Here is a 21,452-nt window from a genome sequence, read left to right as displayed (position 1 = left end):
TAGTATTACAGGTATAGGAACGTCAAGGGGAGCTAACTGCTTGGCGGAACACCAGGCTGTGAATTGAGTCCATTTCTGCTTGTAAGTCCTCCTGGTGGAGGTCCTTTGGCTACATTCCAGGACTACTTGTGCTCCCTCCGCACACGTGCTCTTTAAGGAGCTGAGCCATGGATTAGCCATGCTTGTAGGTGCAGACCCTGAGGGTGCGGGTGCACTATGGACCCTTGAGCCTGCGTGAGTAAGTCCGGTGCCACCGGTAGAGGGAGCGGTGGGCGGTCCGACATGCGCAAAAGCAAGGGAAAACATTGCTGCCGATCCCAAGTGGGACTATGAGTGTCATGCGAGCTCTCTCCCTTCTGACTTTGTGCAAGACCTTGCGGATAAGCGCTGCAGGGGAAACGCGTAAAGTAGGGAGCCCTTCCATGAAAACATGAATGCGTCCCCCAGGGACCCCCGCCCCACTCCTGCCCTGGAGCAGTACTGGGGACACTTTTTTTTTTTTTTTTTTTGTACTGGGTGGCAAACAGATCGATCTGGGGAAAAACCCCATGTACGAAAAATGCGCTGTAGCAGATCAGAGCGGATCTGCCATTCGTGCGTGATTGTGAAGCGCCTGCTCAGCTGATCTGCATTCACGTTGTGAGCGACCGGCAAGTACGAGGTTTTCAACGTTATGTTGTTGGCGATGCACCGATTCCACAATCGGACTCCTTCCGCACACAGGGCACGGGATCATGCTCCCCCTTGTTGATTGATGTAGAAACATAGTGGAGGTATTGTCGGTATTGAATCCCGACTACTTTGCCATTTAGGTAATCTCGAAAATGTCTGCAGGCGTTGAACACTGCTCTGAGCTCCAGTATGGATATGTGCAGTGTCTGTTCCACAGGGGACCATAGCCCTTACGTTACCTTGTCGCCGATGTGCGTTCCCCATCCCACGTGGGAGACGTTGGTAGTAAGAAAAATAGAAATTTGTGGTTGGTGAAAAGGCACCCCCACTAGCAGATTCTCAGGCTTTTCCCACCACGCCAGGGATCTGCACACCTCTGTTGTGGGCAACACCACCCTGTGGACAGTGTGGGATGCTGGTTTGTAAACGCTCACCAGCCAATGCTACAGGCTTGACATGTGCAACCTGGCATTCTGTACCACAAACGTCGCTGCCGCCATGTGGCCCAGCAGCTGTAGGCACGTTAAAGACCGGCACCGTGGCGCTGTATGTAATGACTTGCACCAGCAAACTGATTGCGCGGAAGCGGGCGTCGGGTAAGTACACCCTTGCTGTGATAGAGTTCATGCGTGCCCCTATGAACTCTATATGTTGTGTGACTTTGACTTTGCGAGGCCGATGACTAGGCCCAGCGAAGAAACGTGTCCGCTGTGACGCGTATCATGCGTGAGACCTCTGCCTTCAAGGTCTCTTTTAGCAGGCAGTCGCCCAGATATGGCAAAAATAAACACCCCGTCTGTGCAGGTAGGCTGACACCACTGCCAGAGTTTTGGTAAGACTCTGGGGGCCGAGGAGAGGCCAAACGGAAGAACCCTGTGCTGGAAGCGCTCCTGGCCGACCGTGAAGTGGAGGAAGCGTCTGTGTGCCAGGTGGATTGTTATATGAAAGTAAGCATCTCGTAAGTCGAGTGCTGCAACCCAGTCTCCATCGTCCAGTGCCGTGAGTATCAAGGCAACTGTGATCATCCGAAAATGTTGCTTGCGCAAGTAACAGTTGAGGCCCCGAAGATCTAAGATGGGCCTCCAGTCTCCTGTTTTCTTCCCTGGTAGGAAGTAGCGTGAATAAAAAACTTCCCCTGGAATTATTCTGGCACTCTTTCCACCGCCCTTATGAACATAAGGTGAGTCACTTTCTGCTTGAGCCTCGCCTCGTGGCAGTGTCCCTGAGGTGAGACCTGGTGGGAGGCTTCATCGGTGGAAGCGACTGGGAGGGGATCGTGTAACCCGTGGCTATGATCTCCAGCATCCATATGTCTGTGGTGATCTTTTGCCATTGGGAGTGGAACGGTCTGAGGCGATGATGGAACATGAGATGAGAGTGGCATTGAGCGAGGGTATTGATAGTGCAGCCCCCGACATACCCATCAAACTTGTTGCCTTTGGGCCTGACCCAAGGGCATACGGCTTTGTTGAGAACGTCGCCTAGGAGTTCTGTACTGTTGCTGCTATTGATAGTGCCCTTGGCCATAGCCCCGTTGATATTGAGCACGCTGTGGTTGTAAGTGTAGCGTCTTTGCTGAGGATAAAATTTTTCCCTCCTGTATGGGGAAGCATAAATGCCTGAGGTTCTAAGTGTAGCTCTCGAGTCCTTACTGGAGTGAGGGACCGAGTCGGTTGAGTCTGCAAACAGCTTTTGTGTATCAAAGGGAAGGTCCACGATTTTCGCCTGTCGGTCCCTCGAGATACCCGACATCTGGGGCCAGGATTCTCTATGCATGACCACTGCTGTAGCCGTTGAACGTGCCGCCGTGTCCGCCACGTCCAGGGCAATCTGGACTCCCGTCTGCGATGCTGCATAGCCCTCTTGAACAATCGCCTTTAACACCGGCTTTTTATCTTCCGGGAGTAAGCCCGGAGTAATTATCAAAATTATGGTTTGCTAGGTGTGCCCATAATTTGCCACTCTCAACAGCAGGATAGGAGAGGAATATACCTTCCTGCCAAACAGCTCTAGCTTCTTAGCATCTTTGTCCGATCCCCCGATTTGTACTGAGAAGCCTTTGACCTCTGCTGGGACAACCCGACCACCAAAGAATATGGTTGTGGGTGACTGAATAGGAACTCCATGCCCTTTGCCGGGACAAAGTATTTCTTATCCGCTTTCTTGTTCGTAGGCAGAACAGAGGCCGGAGTCTGCCATATAGTAATGGCTGACTCCAGAATGGCTTCGTCCAGCGGAATAGCAATTTTGGACGAAGCCGGGGGTCTCACATTTTCCAGGAGTTTGTGATGTTTCTCCTGCACCTCTGCCGTTTGAATGTCTTGCATGAAAGCCACCCTTTTAAACAGCTCCTGAAACTGTTTAAGGTCATCCGGGGGAGACACATCCCCGGGGGCCATGGCCTCATCTGGGGAGGATGAGGAGGAACCACTAAGGTAAACCTCACTCGAATCCTCGGGCTCCCGCAGTCAATGATACACTTGCTCGCTGGAGGACTGTGAAGGAAAGTCTCGGGGTTCTAAAATTAACTCCCCTTGAGACAACTGTGTTTCCGTCCCCGATCGGGAGCGCCCACGGGGGTACTGAGCAGCCGGGGGGGGACCTGCCCCTGGGTGCAGGCCTGTGTTTGTCTGTGTCCAGCATGATAAGGACGACCACGGCAGCATGGGTGAAGGTGGCCCAAGCCAAGGTGACATTGGTTGGAGGAACGGAGAAGAAGGTTTTTCTTTTTTTTTCCGGATGGGCCAGTGGAGACACAGGCCTTCGGTGCGGCGTGTGTATTACAGGGGGAGGGCTTGGTGCTAACAGCAGCGCAGCCCTGTCCAGAGATGGACTGCAGTGCCGGGTTTTTGATGTTGCCTTGCCCCTCCGCTGTGGGGCTGGCACTGCCCCCTTCCGTGCCGAGGATCTCGGCCCCGCTGTCAGCGCTGCACTCGGCACCGTCAGCTGCGGTGCCGCGCGGGTATCCTCCTCTGGTGCCTGCAGGCTCCGTGCCTGGTACCCCTGCACCGCTGGTGCCGCGGGGGTCTGTGCCGCCTGTGGCGATGCCGCCAGTTCCGGTGCTTGCCTGGCTGACGCACTAGGCGCCGCGCGTGCCAGCTGTTGTATAACCGGAGGCTCAACCGCTGCCACGTGCGCTGCCGCTTGCCTGAGTATGCAGCTGGGGGCTGTGTGCTCTACTCATCCTGCTCGCTGCAAACGCATGGCAAGGATTGAGCCAGGGAGAGTTTCCTCCATTTCTGCACCGAGGGGGTCAGAGAAAAACTACCCTCCTCTTATGGAACCCAGAGGGCCCTTCTGGGTGAGGCTTCTCCAGCAAGTCCGGCTGGAGAGCCTTATCAACAAGAGCATTTTACGCCTCATCGCTCTGTCCTTCCTGGCCCTGACTGTGAGCTTAGCACAGTGAGAACGTGTCTGGGTAGCCGTAATTCCCCCAGGCATCGGATGCCTTCGCTATGCCCCACGGAGGCCAGCATAGCTTCACAGCATGACTCCCGCTTTGTAAAACCTGAAGAGGCCATTGCGGTGAGTCCTTTATTGTTAATAGGGTACTTAGCACTTAATCCGTGCCTTTCCACCCCAAATAGTGATCACCGGCCTGCGGCAGCGGGCAGCATAAATGGCCTTCACATCTGCTCTTCTCTTCTCCGCTCCTCTCTTTTTCCCCCCCCTTTTTTTTTTTGCTGATATTCTCTTTGTCTTTGCTTTCTCTCTCTTTTTTTTTTTTTTTTTTTTTTTTTTTTTGTTGTTTAATAACCAAAAACAACAAATTACACGTGGAAAAAAACAAAACCACTAAGTAATCTGACTCTGGCCTTAGCCTGAGTGGATTCCGTCTGCAGCCGATGGCGGTTGAGAAGGAACTGGTGGGGACCGGATCGTGCACGCGGCCGGGGGCGCACAGGGGAGCGGCGCACGCCAGCGCATGCGCGATCCAGGAGAAACTGCTGGAAGATTTCCGATCTGCGGTGCCGGGCGAGCCCAACACCTACTGTGGAGCACCCACGGGGACCACTCGAAGAAGAACGCTATTTTTGAAAAAAATCATTTAAACACTTGAAAATTTTCCATTTATATTCCAAAAAGAAAACAAAAACTTAATTGAGTTAAGGACCCAAGCAACACCACATAAATCTGCTAGTAGAAGTATATTAAAACAAAACATATGTGTGTTTCCCTTACCAGAGGGGTAGAAGAAGTCAATAACTCTGATTTCAGCTCCTTTAAAGTATGTAGTAAAGAAGCTATAGCTTCATCATTTGATGCAGACCAATCATTAACTGTTCTGTTAAAAACAAATTATAATTTTTTTCAGTAAGCGGCTTTGCTGTTATCTTAGATAAAACTACCGCATTAATTGTAACTACTAGAGTGAACATTTTACTTCTGAAACTTGATGACAAGAATAATTAAATTGTGGTGGGTTGAGAACACAGGTTGCAACCCCTAAAACAGGCACTCTCTGACCCAGCAACATTCCTTGTTCCTAGACCAGAGAGCCAGGGTAGGAAGGCAACCAGCTGGCAGGCCCATTGAGTGTGGGGAGGAGGGGCAGAAGCTGGAGCACCGGCTTGCCCTGGGCAAGGGATCAGGGCCAGAGCACTTGGGCTGGGGAGCCAACTGTAATGGCACACTGCAGCTGGATAGCCATCTAGGGATGGGGACAGGGGACATTAACCTCTCCTGGTCAAGCAAAATCCCTGGCTGGTGACCACTGAGGTCCCGAGGGCGCCGGACCAGGGAAGTACAACCTGTAGCACAGTTTCTTAACTTCTAGGATAGTAATTCAAAATAATGCTACATAGGAACCTACCCAGTGGCCTATATTGTGCACCATTTTGAAACTCAAGCCTCTGTTGTGCAAACTCAGAGAAGTGAGAAATCCTATTAAAACATATAAGAATTGCCATATTGGATGAGACCAGTGGTGCAGCTAGTCCAGCAATTTGCACCCAGCTGTGGCCAGTGCAAGCTTCTTCAAAGAGCAAGAGCTTAAAATGATTACATATTCTTACTACTCACTTGTCTACAGTTTTATATATGAACTCATTTAGATGCACAGCAGCAAAAAGCAATTGTTGTCTTATCTTCTCTAGTTGCTGCTGCTGCAGGTGTAATGTTTCAGCCTCAGTTGCTATGGACAAGCTGGCATTATAATCACTGTTTGTAGGACACAAAGGAAGCTCTCGCTGACTTTTATGAGAAGAAGCGAGATTTCTTTCTTGTTCCTCTAATTCTGCAAGTGTCTGCTGGAGCAACTTCATTTTGTTTTCATCTCTCTCGTGCTGCAACTCCAACTCATGCTATTGGAATAAGAATAAGTCATCATCAGTAATTTACATGCACAGACTGCCAGTAAAAACCACACTCATACATACTACTAAGTAATGACCACAGCTGTCCCTAGCATTTGCACCGTTATTCACAGTACAGTAGGGTTGCAACATTCACAAGGGCTCGGTGCTCAGAACCCTCGCGGATGTTCATTTTTGTGAATTGGAGGGGTCGGGTGGGGCTCAGAGCCCTGGGGAAGCAGTGGCAGCTGCCAGCATTCCCCACCCAGTGCTCCTGTGAAGCAGCAGCAACTGCTAGCACTCCCTGCCCAGGGATGCAGCAGCGGCTGCTGGCGTTCCCTGCCTGGGGCCCCAGGGAAGTGGCGGGGGTGCTCCCAGTCCCAGAGGCACTCGCAAACATGAAGTTCCTGAATGTGGGGACCTTACAGTACTATGCAGAACAAGTCTTTGAGATCAGATAGCCAGACAATACCACGAGGAAGGTACTTGTCTAAATAATTTCACTTAAAATATTAATTTCTGCTTCAGTCCCCCATACATGAATTACTCTTCAGCCACAGATGGGAGAGAAAGACTCTTCTAGAGACAATTTTGGCATCAGAACCATCCCCTCATCACAGCCCGGCCCTCAAAGGTCCTGCTCATCTACCAGCATGTTCCATTCTCCCAAGAACAATGGGGTTGTGCATAAAATGTGCAGCAAGGCTCTCTCAAGCAGAAGCAGAGATATTTTTCCCCTCATGCCCAGGGTCACTTCTCTATCTGCAAGGGCTGAAATTCAGATCCCTTTCCCATTCCAAAACTATCCAGGAGGAAGCTCAGGCTTGTTCATTGCAGCTGCATTCCACACAAAGCACATGACCTACTAGGAGAAATAATGCACTATGTTACATTCAGATACAACTTTCTCCACACTCTACCATAGCAACTGAAGCTTCAAAAGCAGCTGCTGCACAGGGATCCTTCTCAAGGGACCATTTTACTTGTAGCTCCCTTACAGTCACTCTATGTCCCACCAGCTTACTCCTTTGACACAGACAAAAAAATATCTCACCAAGGTAAACACTCCTCAAATAGCCTTGTCTCAAAGCTTCTACACCTCTACCTCTAAGATTCACATTCACGAACACAAGTCACCCAAAGATGACGAGAAAACAAAAAGCAGTCAAGTAGCACTTTAAAGACTAGCAAAATGGTTTATTAGGTGGGGGCTCATCCGGGATGACGAGAGAAATGAAGAATTGTCCCTCAGGTGGGCTTTTAAGTGACTTGCAAGGGGAGAGACTTTCATATACCATGAAAGTGAAGCACACAGAGCAGTGTGGAAAAATGGGAAATTCCATTCACTGAGGATTCTGAAGTTTGGAAATTTGTTTTTATTCTGACTTGGAACAAAGTCCAAACAGTTCAAAATTATTGACAAAAAAAGTCATCACAGAAATTCATTTCAGGTAAAAATGTATCAACAAAATCAAAACATTGCATTTTTATTTCAACATTTATTTATAATATAGTATATTAATATACAAAATAAAAATTAACAAAAAACAAATTTGCTTCCAAAGGAAAAATCTAAGTGAAATGTTTCACAAGGGGAGAATGGGATACAGTTGGAACTTCTCTCCTTTTTTCTGTGAAACCAGCTTTTGATGAAATATAACACTATTAGCATTTTGATTTCCACAGAACTACATTTTCTGATGGAAAACAGTTGTAAGCAAAGGTTTTCCAAGCATTTCCACAAATGATATAAGCACCTGTACTTGATGCAAGCTATGGTAAATAATGCACTGGAATAGCCTTCACAGGGAGGTTGTGGAATCTCCATCACTGGAGATATGTAAAAGCAAGAAAGCCAGACAGCTAAATAGCTATCAGGGATGATCTAAGACCATGGTTGCCCAAACTGGGGGGCATGAAGAAATTCAAGGGGGGGGGGGGGTGCAAGGTGATCCAGACCCCCATCATTCCCCCTACCCAGAGAAAGAGACTGCCTTTGCTTCTGGCTCTCAGCCCCTGCCATTTTACACGGGTGACCCTATGCAGCTGCTATAAAAAACAGGCAGCCAGCGAAGACCCACACATAAAGGTGAGTGAGTATGGGTTGAGGGGGGGAGGAAGAGGAGGAGGATGGGGTTAGATGTGGGGCTGGGGGTGCCTGGCTCGGGTAAGGGGTATTGGGTAAGAGCCAGGGGCTGGTGGTGCCTGGCTTTGTGGGAGTGGAGGGGCTTGGCAGCTCATGGGGCTCAGCCAGCTTGCAGGATTCATGGGGCTTGGGCAGCTTGCCCTGGCATCGCAGGACTCAGGGGGCTCAGGCTGGTGGGTGGGCAGCTAGCTCCAGTAGAGTGGGCCTTGGGCAGGCGGGCCTGCAGCTGGGGTGGGAGGCTGGTGGATAAGCGAGTAGCTGGGCCCAGCGGTGTAGGGCTTGGGCAGGTGGCTCTAGCAGCGTGGGTCTCAGGCAGGAGGGGCAGCTGGCACAGGAAGCTCTGGCAGCCAGGGCTGCACCAGGTACCCACAAGGAGCCAAGGAAAACTATGTGCTTATTTTTAATTTTAAATAACATTTTTATATCAAGTTTGTGTTTTTTGTAAACTACAAATTAAATTTTTTGTTAAAGGGGGGATTGGATGATGGTAAGAAGAGGTGGGGGTGTAAAGGTTTGTCAAAAATCATGGGGGGGGGGGGGCATGATTCCAAGAAGTTTGGGAACCACTGTTCTAGACAGGTGCTTGGTCCTGCCGTGAGGGGAGGGGAGGGGAGGGGACATAGACTCAAAGAGCTCTCGAGCTCCCTTCCAGTTCTAGCATTCTGTGATTCTGTATGTTCTACATACAGTGATCTAACATAGAAAACTATCTGGTTATTTCAATATAATGTCAGCTTTGAAAATCTCACCAGTCTCTCCTCTTTGTCTTTCTGCCATTCCTTCCGCTTCTCAGATTCTGACCTTTGCTCGTGTTTTCTCTCTTTGTCCCTTTCTTCCTTCTTGCTTTTCTCCTGTTCTTTCATTGTCCTGAAAAGTGTCTGCAACTGTTCCCAGTCAGCTTTCAGTTTTGCCTCTCTTTCCCTCTGTACCTCCAAGGAGTGGATTACCTCCCGTTTTTGACTCTGAAGAGACTGCAGTGCAGCTCGTAACTTGGTACTAACTTCTCTTTCTTTTTGTGTTTCTTCACAACATATTTGTACCTCAGCTTCTAGCTGCCTCTTAGACTGAATGGCTTGCTGGTGTGTTTTCTCAATTATAGCAGCTAGCTCCATGGCACGGGACCTCTCATCATCCAGCTGAGACTGCAGTTCTTTCACAAAGCTCTGTTCCAGCAATGATGCTTTATGCTTACAAGAAGCATCTTCATTTACTCTCATGCTCAATTGTTCTGTCAAAACACGTTCATGGTTCAAAGCATTCAAAAGCTCTAAGGAGTGATTCTTCTCAACCTCCAAATTTCTATGTAGTTCTACCAGTTTGTTTCGTTCTTGGGACAGTAAAGCCTCACATCGAGAGTGTTCAATTTGAAGTTCTTTACGGAGATTATCATTGGCTGATTTTTCATGTTCTAAGGCCACTGACACTTTATTATTCTGAATGCACTGCAATTCCAAGGCACTCTGCAACTCCTGTTCAAGAAAAGGTATTCCCATTAATATTATCACAAACACTTATTTGCAAGCCATGCAGATGCAAACATAATATTTCTACATTGCACTTATTTATTGTATTTAAAACAAATTAAAAAGCAATTAAAATAATGTACTATTAAAACAATTAAAATCTAGATGAACGACATTTTCAAATAACGATGTGCTAGGAATTCAGCTAGATTGAGGAGCATCACACCTTGTGATTAATCCCAGAAATTTATTTTTATCCTCTCCCTACTAAACCATTATAAAATGAAATAATTGGCATTTAAAAATTTTTAACGAGTGACTCTTTCTATGTTATCTAATCAGACGAGTGAAATGGCATCTATACTAGAAATAGGCTGGGTTGATCTTCATGTGGAAAATTTAACCCCCCACCCACAATGAGGCTCGATGCGAGCAGAGGTGAGTTCAGAAAGTGAACACTGTGGTCATTAAGGAAGGTAACACTCTGAAAATGTTAAATATACTTGAATCATTTCTTATAAGTCAACTTCTTAATACATCTCTCATAAACCTTCCTGCAGAAGAATGAGGGTATGATTGGGGTAGCTCTGTTCTTTTTTGTATTGGCCAATATGGCCTCCTCTTTCCCTGCTTCAACACATTTTGTTAGCTCCTTTTGGAGATTTTGGTCTGACGCTGACAGCCCCACATCTATCACCAAGGCAAACAAAAGTACAAAAAACCCCAAAGACAATGTAAAGCCGAAGACCCACAAGAAAACTCAGACAACACAGAAAAAAAAAAAAAACAACATACAAGCTATCTGAGATGTCTTACTGCAAAAAACAGGGGAGTATTGTTTTTGAGGGGTGCTTCATAGGCTTTTCTAATCTGTCTCAGGTCAGTTTATATAAATAAGTAAAACTGTATTTATGCAAATATAGAAACCATTTCTAAAAGAAAAGGAAAAATATTTTGCAGCAGCAATTGACAAGCAAAAACTCATGTTAACTGGGGAGGAAATCAAAAGAATTAACTTACAAACAAGTGCTGACTTTTATAGTTCAATAAGTTATGTCTCATTCATAACTCTGTCCAGACTCAGCAAGAGTGTGGAATAACAACAAGCTGTACACTCACACCAAAATGCAAGTCTACAGAGCCTGCATCCTCAGCACCCTCCTTTATGGCAGCGAGACTTGGACCCTGTGTGCCCGCCAGGAAAAGAGGCTGAACGTCTTCCACTTGCGCTGCCTCAGGCGCATCCTTGGAATATCATGGAAGGACAGAGTGACCAACACTGCCGTCCTCAAGCAAGCTGGAATCCCAACCATGCACATCATCCTCAGGCAGCGTCGACTCGGCTGGCCTGGTCACGTCCACAGGATGAACGATGGAAGGATTCCAAAAGACATCCTGTATGGTGAGCTAGCCTCTGGCAAAAGACCTCCCGGATGCCCCCAGTTGCATTACAAAGATGTCTGCAAGAGAGACCTCAGAGAGGTAGACATCGAGCTGGACAACTGGGAAGATCTAGCAGACGACCGCAGCAGATGGAGGCAGGGGTTACACAAGGGCCTTCAGAAGGGCGAGTTGAAGATCAGACAGCTAGCAGAGGAGAAGCGAGCGCACAGAAAGCACAATAAGGACTTGCCAGACACCCACTACATCTGCAAGAGATGCAGCAAGGACTGTCACTCTCATGTGGGTCTTTATAGTCACAACAGACGCTGTAAATGAAGTCCTCAATTGAAACTTTAAAGGGCGCGATCCATAGTCTATGCAGACTGAAGGATGCCTACTAAGTTATGTCTCGTTATAACAAAAAAATACCATTATAGACTAGATGTTTTAATGTCAAGCTGACATAACTGGGAGCAGAATGTCTGTTCTAACTTTGACAATTCTTTCAGTCACTTCCTAGGGACAAAGGAGAAGTGGTGAACGATTATTTACATGTGAATACTTTGTTTTTAAGATGTGAAGATGACTTGTAATCAGAGTTCTTTGAATGGCTCTGCATAGTCCCATTTCTGAGAACTGGGTGGCCTGGCAGCCCCTAACAGCAGAACCTTCTCTAAGCAGTGCCTACTGGAGCATGCACGCCCACCTTTCCCACTCCTAAGTATTTCTGAATGTTCTAAGAGTGAGGCTATTTAAGGGGATGCCATGCCCTTTGCATCCTCAGTTCCTTCCACTACTAACTCAAGACAGACCAGACCAGCACCCTGAGAAAGAAGGAAAAGTGAGTAGGAAATGTGAATATACAGTCGTCTTGGTTACAAGAAAATAACCTTAATTTTTTCAAGTGATTCTGCATGTTCTCTCTCATAGGTAGTTTGAAAAGCTGCTGAAAACCCAGGAGGTGGAACAGAGCCCTAATTCAACCACCACTCTGCCACATTTAGTAGCCAGTCTAGAAGCTATATTCAGAGCATAATGCTTATTAAACATGCACACTGACTTCCAAGCAGTAACCTTGCAAATTCCCCTAACACGATGTCTAAGATAAGCAAAAAGATATTGCTACCACTCTAGAAGGACAAGTCTGAACCACAGAAGGCACAAGAAATTCTGCTAATTTTGAACACTGACATATGCACGTTTATCCCATCTGGAAATAATCTAAGAAACAACCAAATGACATCATTTAACTATTAGCTCTATGCAATAATATGCAAGAATCCTTCTAGTACCCAAAGTGCAATTAGACTGGGGGTGGGGAATAATTTCTGATGGAGGGCCACTCCAATAATTTGGTAAGTGGTTGTGATGTAGTGGGGGATACGTGTGTACGTGAGTGGCTCACAGAGTGTGTGGGGCTCCTGCTGAGGGTAACTGAGAGGACCAGGTGACACCTCTGGACTGCAGAAAAAGGGGGAGGTGGAGTCTGAGGGGTTTGAACTGGAACTGGGAGTTGGAAAGCAGTTAGTCTGGTCTAGGAGGGAGAGACAGAGAGAGAGAGAGAGAAAAAGACCCCTTGCGGCATCCTCTCCCCAACATGGATTGGGCTGGCTTTCTCTGATTGCTATACTAACTCCTCTGTACAACGTTGTGCCCTGTCAGCTAATAAACCCACTGTTCTCCTGCTGAGTGAGAGTCACTCCTGCCTATGGATGGGGTGCAGAGCTTGGGGACCCCTGAACCCCATCACACTGGTGTCAGCAGTGGGATGTACTGCACCCTGAGGATGGAGCATCCAGCAGGAAGTGACGGGGGCCCAGGAGGAAGAAGGGGGGCCAGCAAGACCCAGGTGTACTGATGGACAGTAAGGTGCAGTTCCCCAAGGTGGAGGGGCTTGTGGCTGAACCCGAGCAACTGCGGTAGTGGTCCTCAAGAGTGGGTGTCACACTGAAGAAGGGGTTCCTCTGGGGGTCTGTTGGACTCGGTCCCAGAGGGTGGAGGGGCCTACGGCCTAACCCCGGGGAGAGCTTGTTACCCGCAAGGAGTCTGGCACACTGAAGGGATTCTTCCAGAGATCACGGGGTGAAGAGGGCATCGACCTATGAGCCTGCAACCATGCTCAGCAACTCCGCTGTGAAGCAGCAGCACGTGGAAACTGAATCAAGATTAAAAGGAGCTGGACAAGGCAACATGGATGTACAATGACAGAGCTGAGGGTTAAGGAAACTCCTGCAGGGGTAAGCCCAGATCGGGGTGGGGAACCCTGGACTGCATGGAGCTCTAAACCAACTGGCCTGCCACAGCTCAAGGAGGAAAGGAGCGATTCCAACCCATTGTCTACTAGTGGCCAAGACAGGCCTGTGAAGAGTTTTCCAGGCCTGGGCTGAGGAAGGTGCCTATGTGTCTGGGCAGGAAGGCAGCTTGTCCACTGGGAATGGCAAGTTGTCTGTGAGAGAAGCTGCCTCACCTTCTGGGCGTGTGTGGAGACCAGCCAGGGGGGCTGGGACAAAGGAGAGAGTGTCTCCAATTGTTTGTCTGTGCTGAACAGCAGCAGCAGCCTGAGAAGAGAGCAGAGCCTGAATTTGAAAAAGGTGCCAGTGAGGAAACTCGTCCATTGTCTGAGGAAGATTCCCCAGCCTGGGGTGGCTGGAGAGGGAATCACCAGGAAAGAGCATTCCAGGTGTGACTCTGAATCCAGCCATGGGGGCTGGAATGGAGGGAATGGCTCTGGGATGGGTAGTGGTACCCCTGATAAGGACACTAGTCCTTGTTGCAAGAAAGGGTGCTGCTGCTTCTAGGGAAGTGAATCCCTTGTCTGAGCCTGTGGGGGCTCGCGATAGGGCCAAGATCCCAGCATTGGAGCTGAGCTCAGCTGAAGCCCAGATGGGAAGTGGGCCTACCTCTGTCTCTCTCAGGGAGGATGATGCTTTAACTTGGTCTGATCCAGTTAGTATCATCAGGGAATCCCAGAGATCAGACAATTCTGGTACTTGTTCCTTGCCTGATGCTGAGGTGTTACTGGGAGGTGTGAGAGGACTGTCTGACCAGAGTCATCCTCTAGCCAGGACACAGGAAGAGCAGACTGGCAATGGAGTTATGCTGCCTGATGAAGATAAAGAAGCTAGTAGCAGAAGGGAGCGAAGTGATCTTAACCTTTTGTCTAGTGGTACGAGCTGTCCACCTGGAGCGGGATTATGTGGGAATCTGCCTGATGGGCCAGAAGTGATCCTGGATGTAGGTGAGATCCAGGAGTTGGTTGTGGCTCGAGGGAGCAGTGCCCCTGTGGAACCAGGCAAGGGTGAGTTGTTGTTTGAGGGAGCTGTTGAGGAAGAGAATTTTCCTGAAACTTTTCCTGAGCAGTCTGTGGGGACTGTGGAAAATGGAAGTGAGGTGAAGGAGAGTGAACAGTAAAGGTGCTTGTCTGTAAGAGCCAGAGCCAGACCTTTGCCTGTGGAGAAGACTGTTTCAATTCCTATGGCCAGGACCTGCCCGACTGTAAAACCACTGGCTGTGTTCTGCTAGTGTCCAAAAGAGGCAGTGTAAAGGTTTCTCAGGAATTGGAAGTTGGTCCAAGTAAAGTGAAAACTATCAGGGAATGTGAGCAGCCCTGTGATAACCAAGTGAAACAGCTGCACAGTCAATCTCTGTAGGATGTAGGAAAGGGCCAGCAATCCCACATCTCCAGATGCTGGAAAAGAGAAGTTACTCACCGTAGTCACAATGGTTCTTCGAGATGTGTCCCCGTCGGTGCTCCACAATAGGTGTCGGGCTCGCCCCGGCGCCGCAGATCGGAAACTTTCCAGCAGTTTCTCCCGGACCGCGCATGCGCCGGCGTGCGCCGCTCCCCTGCGCGTCCCCGGCCACGTGCACAATCCGGTCCCCGCCAGTTCCTTGACCAACCGCCTCAGATGCTCCTGAAACACACTAAACAGAGATCCGAAGCGGGGAGGATGGGCGGGTGGTGGAGCATCCACGGGGACACATCTTAAAGAACCATCGTTACTACGGTGAGTAACTTCTCTTTCTTCATCGAGTGTCCCCATGGGTGCTCCACAATAGGTGACTACCCAGCAGTAACCCAAGTAAGGAGGTGGGTAATCGGTTTATGTGCAGCTTGCCCCCAAAAGGACTGCTGTCGAGAGGCGGGTATCCTCTTGGAATACCCGATGTAGGGCATAATGCTTGGCGAAGGTGTCATAGGATGACCAGGTCGCCGCTCTACAGATGTCTTTTAACGCGATGCCCTTGAAAAAGGCTGTTGACGCCGCCACCGCCCTGGTGGAGTGAGCCCTAGGCGGGGCCACCAAAGGAGTCTTTTGAAGTTCGTAGCACATTTTTACACAGAACACAATGTGCTTCGAGATTCTCTGTGAAGAGAGACCCACTCCTTTTGACCTGGGAGCAAGAGAGACTAGAAGTCTGTCCGTTTTCCGGAAGGACTTAGTTATGTCTATGTAGAAGGCCAACGCCCTCCTCACGTCCAGGAGATGTAGGAGTGCCTCCTTGATGGAGCTGTGAGGCTTTGGGTAAAACGAGGGTAAAACTATGGGTTCGTTAAGGTGGAACTCTGAAGAAACTTTCGGAACAAAGGCTGGGTGCAGCCGTAAAGTTACCGCCTCCTTTGAGAATACTGTGCAGTGCGGTGTTGCCATAACTGCTGCGAGCTCACTCACCCTGCGAGCTGACATAATTGCAAGGAGGAAGGTTGTTTTTATCGTAAGGAGACGTAGGGGAACTGTAGCTAAGGGTTCAAATGGTGGGCCCGTTAGCGCGCTGAGCACCAGGTCCAAGTTCCACGATGGTGGAAGCAGTTTCCGAGGGGGGTACAGGTTTACCAGCCCCTTCAGGAACCTGGTAACAATAGGATGGGCAAATACCGTGGGCCCCTCCTCTTCATGCTGAAAAGCAGATATAGCGGCAAGGTGGACCTTTAGTGAGGATAGGGAAAGCCCGCCCCTCTTGAGGTCCAATAAGTATTCTAGTATTACCGGTATAGGAACGTCAAGGGGAGCTAACTGCTTGGCAGAACACCAGGCTGTGAATTGAGTCCATTTCTGCTTGTAGGTCTTCCTGGTGGAGGTCCTTTGGCTACTCTCCAGGACTTGCTGTACTCCCTCCGTACATGTGCTCTCTAGGGAGCTGAGCCATGGATTAGCCATGCTTGTAGGCGCAGGCCTTGAGGGTGTGGGTGCACTATGGACCCCTGGGACTGCATAAGTAGGTCTGGCGCCACCGGAAGGGGGAGTGGTGGGCGGTCCGACATGTGCAGAAGCAAGGAGAACCATTGCTGTCGATCTCACTTTGGGACTACTAGAATCATGCGAGCTCTCTCCCTTCTGGCTTTCTGCAAGACCTTGTGGATGAGCACTGTGGGGGGAAACGCATAAAGTAGGGGGCCCTTCCATGAAAACACGAATGCGTCCCCCAGGGACCCCCCGCCCCAATCCTGCCCTGGAGCAGTACTGGGGGCACTTCTTGTTGTGTTGAGTGGCAAACAGATCTATCTGAGGAAACCCCCATGTGTGAAAGATCAGTCGTAGCAGATCGGAACGGATCTGCCATTCGTGCGTGAGTGCAAAGCGCCTGCTCAGCTGGTCTGCTTTCACGTTGTGAGCGCCCAGCAAATACGAGGCTTTCAACGTTATATTGTTGGCGATGCACCAGTTCCACAGCCGGACTGCTTCTGCACATAGGGCACAGGATTGAGCTCCTCCTTGTCGATTTATATAAAACATGGTGGAGGTATTACCTGTATTGATCCCGACTACTTTGCCTTATATGTGGTCTCGAAACTGTTTGCAGGCGTTGAACACTGCTCTGAGCTCCAGTATATTTATGTGCAGTGACTGTTCCGTAGGGTAACATAATCCTTGCGTCACTTTGTCGCCGATGTGAGCTCCCCATCCTATGTGGGAAGTGTCTGTAGTAAGAAAAATAGAGATTTGTGGGGTACCCCTGTCAGCATGTTCTTGGGGTTTACCCACCACTGCAGGGATCTGCGCACCTCTGTCATGGGCGACACCACCCTGCGGACAGTGTGGGATGCCAGCTTGTAGATGCTCGGCAGCCAACGTTGCAGGCTGCACATATGCAATCTGGCGCTCTGCACCACAAACGTTGCCACCGCCATGGGGCCTAGCAGCTGCAAGCACGTTAAGACCGACACCGTGAGGCTGTATGTAATGACTTGCACCAGCGAACTGATGGCACGAAAAGCATGCGTCGGGTAGATAGACCCTTGCTGTAATAGAGTTTATATGTGCCCCTATGAACTCTATGTCTTGTGTGGGGTCGGTCTTGGACTTCGCGAGGTTGATGACCAGGCCCAGCGGAGAAGACGTGTCTGCTGTTACGCATACCATGCGTGAGACCTCTGCCTTCGAGGCCCCTTTCAGCAGGCAGTCGTCCAGATATGGGAATATAAATACCCCTTGTCTGTGCAGGTAGGCTGACACCACTGCCAAGGTTTTGGTAAAGACTCTGGGGGCCAAGGAGAGGCCGAACGGAAGAACCTTGTATTGGAAATGCTCCTTGCCGACCATAAAACGGAGAAAGCGTCTGTGTGCCGGGTGGATCGTTATATGAAAATACGCATCTTGTAAGTCGAGGGCTGCAAACCAATCTCCGTTGTCCAGTGCCGTGAGTATAGAGGCGACTGTGATCATCCGAGAACGTTGTTTGCACAAGTACCGGTTGAGGCCCTGAAGATCTAACATGGGCCTCCAGCCTCCTGTTTTCTTCTCTGTAAGGAAGTATCGTGAATAAAAAACTTTCCCCTGGAATCGCTCCGACACTCTTTCCACCGCCCCTATGAACATAAGGTGGTCCACCTCCTGTTTTGAGTCTCGCCTCGTGGGAAGCATCCCTGAGGTGGGGCCTGGGCGGAGGTTTCGGTGGTGGGAGCGACTGGAAAGGGATCGCGTAACCCACGGCTATGATCTCCAGTACCCATTTGTCTGTGGTGATCTTTTGTCATTGGGGGTGAAACGGTCGGAGGCGATGATGGAACATTAGCTGGGGATGGCATCGCGCGATGGTAGTGATAGTGCAGCCCTCGACCTGCCCGTCAAACTTGTTGCCTTTGGGCCTGCCCCGAGGATGCGCGGCTTTGTTGGGAACGTTGCCTAGGAGTTCTATACTGTTGCTGATGTTGATGTCGCCCTTGGTCGTAGCCCCGTTGGTACTGAGCACGCTGTGGTTGGTACAGGTATCATCTTTGCTGAGGGTAATACTTTTTCTTCCTGTATGGAGGGGTATAAATACCCAGGGTTCGGAGTGTAGCTCTTGAGTCCTTACTGGAGTGAAGGACCGAATCGGTTGAATCTGCAAACAACTTCTGCGTGTCAAAGGAGAGATCAACAATCTTCGCCTGCAGATCCCTCGGGATACCCGATGTCCGAAGCCAGGATTCCCTGCGCATGACCACTGCTGTAGCCCTTGAGCGTGCCGCCATGTCTGCCACGTCCAGGGCGATCTGGACTCCTGTCCTCGAAGCTGCATAGCCCTCTTGCACAATCACCTTCAGCACCGGTTTCTTATCTTCCGGAAGTGAGTCCATGAGAGAAGTAAGCCGGGAGTAATTGTCAAAATTATGGTTCGCTAGATGTTATGCATAAATTTGCCATTCTCAACAGCAGGGTGGAGGAGGAGTATACCTTTCTGCCGAACAGCTCTAGCTTCTTGGCATCTCTGTCCATACCCCCCCGCTTTGTGCTGGGAAGTCTTTGATCTCTGCTGAGATGATTCTACCACCAATGAATTTGGTTGTGGGTGACTAAAAAGGAACTCCATGCCCTTCGCCAGGACAAAGTATTTCTTATCTGCTCTCTTGTTTGTAGGTGGAGCAGAAGCCGGGGTCTGCCATATGGTGGTGGCTGACTCCATGATGGCTTCGTCGAGCAGGATAGCGATTTTGGATGAAGCCGGGGGTCTCACATTTTTCAGGAGTTTGTGATGCTTCTCCTGTACCTCTGCCGTTTGGATGCCTTGCGTGAAAGCCACCCTTTTAAACAGCTCCTGAAACTGTTTGAGGTCGTCCGGTGGAGCAACGTCCCCGGGGGCAGTAGCCTCATCGGGGGAGGACAAGGAGGAACCACTAGGGTACGCCTCCCTCGAATTCTCAGGGTCTTGCGGTCGATGGTACACTCGCTTGCTAGAGGCTTGTGAAGGAAAGTCTCGGGGTTCCAAAATCAACTCCCCTTGAGACAGCTGTGTTTCCGTCCCCGTCCGAGTGTCCACGGGGGTATTGGACGTTCGGGGGGGACCTGCCCCTAGGCGCACGCCTGGGGTATCTGTGCCCAGCATGGTAAGAGCGACCATGGCAGCACAGGCACGGTTCCTGGGATGGAGACCTGGACCACTCTCGGGGTGCGTACCCCCGGTGTCTGGGAGAGCAAGATCCCCGCGATGATTCAGACAGTGGTGAAACTGGTTTGTGATAGTACTCCAAGGGATCCAATCCCAGAAAAGGCGAAGGTGGCCCAAGCCATGGTGATGCTGGTTGGAGGAACGGAGGAGGTGGCTCTGGGTAGGCTGGAGGAGACCCATGTCTTCTGGGTGGCGTGCGCAGCATAAGGGGAGGGCTTGTTGAGAGTAGCATTGCAGCCCTGTCCGGAGAAGGGCTGCAGTGCCGGGTTTTTGCTCTTGCCTTACCCCTCCCCTGCGGGGCTGGCACCGCTCCCTCCCGTGCCGGGGATCTCGGCCCCGCTGTCGGCGCCGTGCTCAGCATGCTCAGCTGCAGTGCCGCGCAGATAACGTCCTCCGGTGCCTGCAGGCTGCGTGCCTGTTGACCCTGCACCGCTGGCGCCCCGGGGGTCAGTGCTGCTTGTGGCGGTGCTGCCAGTTCCGACACTTGCCTGGCCGCCGCTCTGGGAGCTGCGCGTGCCGGCTGTTTAGTAATCAGAGGCTCAGCCTCTGCCACGTGCACTGCTGCACTGCCGCTTGTTTGGATCTGCGGCTGGGGGCTGTGTGCTATGCCCATCCCGCTCGCTGTGACCGCCGGCAGGGATCGGGCTGGAGAGAGCTTCCTCCGTTTCTGCACCGAGGGAGTGAGGGAAGCCGCCTTCCTTTTAATGGAGCCCCGGGGGTCTCTCCGGTTGAGGCCTCTCCGGCACGTCGGGCTGGAGGGCCTTATCAAACAACAGCATTTTCAGCCGCATTTCTCTGTCTTTTCTGGCCCTGGCTGTGAGCTTTGCACAATGGGAACACTTCTGGGTAACGTGTGATTCCCCCAGGCACCTAATGCATTGACTATGCCCATTGGAGGCTGGCATAGCTTCGCGGCAGGACTCACACTTTTTGAATCCTGAAGAGGACATCGCGGTGAGTCTGAGTTGTTAATAGGGTACTTAGCACTAGATTTGTGCCTGTTCCCCTTTCGCGGACCGCAGGCCACCGCGGCCGGAGGCCTACTGGCCTTCATATCCCCACGTCTTCTCCGCTCCTCTCTCTCTTTACTAAATCTTTATATGTTTTTTTTTCCTTTCTTCTTTTTCTCTTTTTTTTTTTTTTTTTTTTTGCAAGAAAAAAACCAACAGTTTACACTAAAAAAACTCTAACTAAGCTGACTCTGGCCGTAGCCTGAGTGGATTCTGTCTGCAGCCGATGGTGGCTGAGAAGGAACTGGCGGGGACCGGATCGCGCACGTGGCCGGGGACGCGCAGGCGCGGTCCGGGAGAAACTGCTGGAAAGTTTCTGATCTGTGGCGCCGGGGCGAGCCCGACACCTATTGTGGAGCACCCACGGGGACACTCGAAGAACACATTCTTATAATGGGCTCCACTTCTGATTCCATGGGGAGGCAGAAGTTGGAGGTGGAAGGACAAAGGAGCTTTGGGCCTGGTGGACTAGTAAGGGATAAACAGGGATTCCTTCATGTGGATTCTGAGTCTGGGACTCACAAAGCAACTTTCAGAAAGCAGTTTGCTTGTCTTTTCTGGAAGAGGGAAGATGCATGTAAATGCAACTTACATTTTAAAATTTTCAGTTTGATTAAGTCTTTCCAAGTCATTTAGATTGAACAAACAAGAAAAAAATCATTATCTGAGATTTAAAAACAGGGGGAGAAACAGTGTGTGGGGAAAGAAGCAGAACAGAAATTTTGTTAATGCAAATCATCCTACTTATGAGATTAACCCTGAAGATCTCAGTAACATGCAGTATATTACCTCTAATGCTTTTGTCCTTTCATCATCTCTCAGCTTATGCTGAAGGTGTTGCTCTTCAAACATATTTTGTAATTCTTTTTCTTTCAACTGTTCATTCTGTAGATCCTGGAGTGCGACTGTCAGATCTTTTTCTTTATTTTCCAGTTCACAACTGCAACATTCAGCAGAATTACAAATGACACTTAGCTCAGTTCATGCTTTTTTATTTTTAAAATATTACTACTTTGGAAAGAAATATTTTCTTTTATCTTTTTAACTTTACTTGCACCTGCTTCAGTGGAGGAAAAAAGTCACTTTGCAACTCCATTCACAATACCAGGGGAATGTA

The 21,452-nt window shown here is 49.8% G+C and overlaps 1 protein-coding gene across 7 annotated transcripts in view; it reads right to left on the bottom strand.

Annotated features, from left to right (window-relative positions):
• PCNT (pericentrin) overlaps positions 1–21,452 on the bottom strand; it is a 175,901-nt gene that overhangs the window by 22,555 nt on the left and 131,894 nt on the right. For all 7 annotated transcript variants that reach the window (XM_075002108.1, XM_075002112.1, XM_075002111.1 and 4 more), the window contains 4 exons: positions 21,125–21,275; positions 8,862–9,581; positions 5,695–5,975; positions 4,855–4,957 (listed from right to left, as the gene is read on the bottom strand). In XM_075002108.1, coding sequence (XP_074858209.1) covers positions 4,855–4,957; positions 5,695–5,975; positions 8,862–9,581; positions 21,125–21,275 — 1,255 coding nt within the window. The remainder of the gene's footprint in view (positions 1–4,854; positions 4,958–5,694; positions 5,976–8,861; positions 9,582–21,124; positions 21,276–21,452) is intronic.

Source organism: Carettochelys insculpta, chromosome 8 (genome assembly GCF_033958435.1).
Source record: "Carettochelys insculpta isolate YL-2023 chromosome 8, ASM3395843v1, whole genome shotgun sequence".
NCBI lineage: Eukaryota > Metazoa > Chordata > Testudines > Carettochelyidae > Carettochelys > Carettochelys insculpta.
The sequence above is the reverse complement of the archived record's forward strand: the minus strand, read 5'-3'. Positions and strand labels throughout refer to the sequence as shown.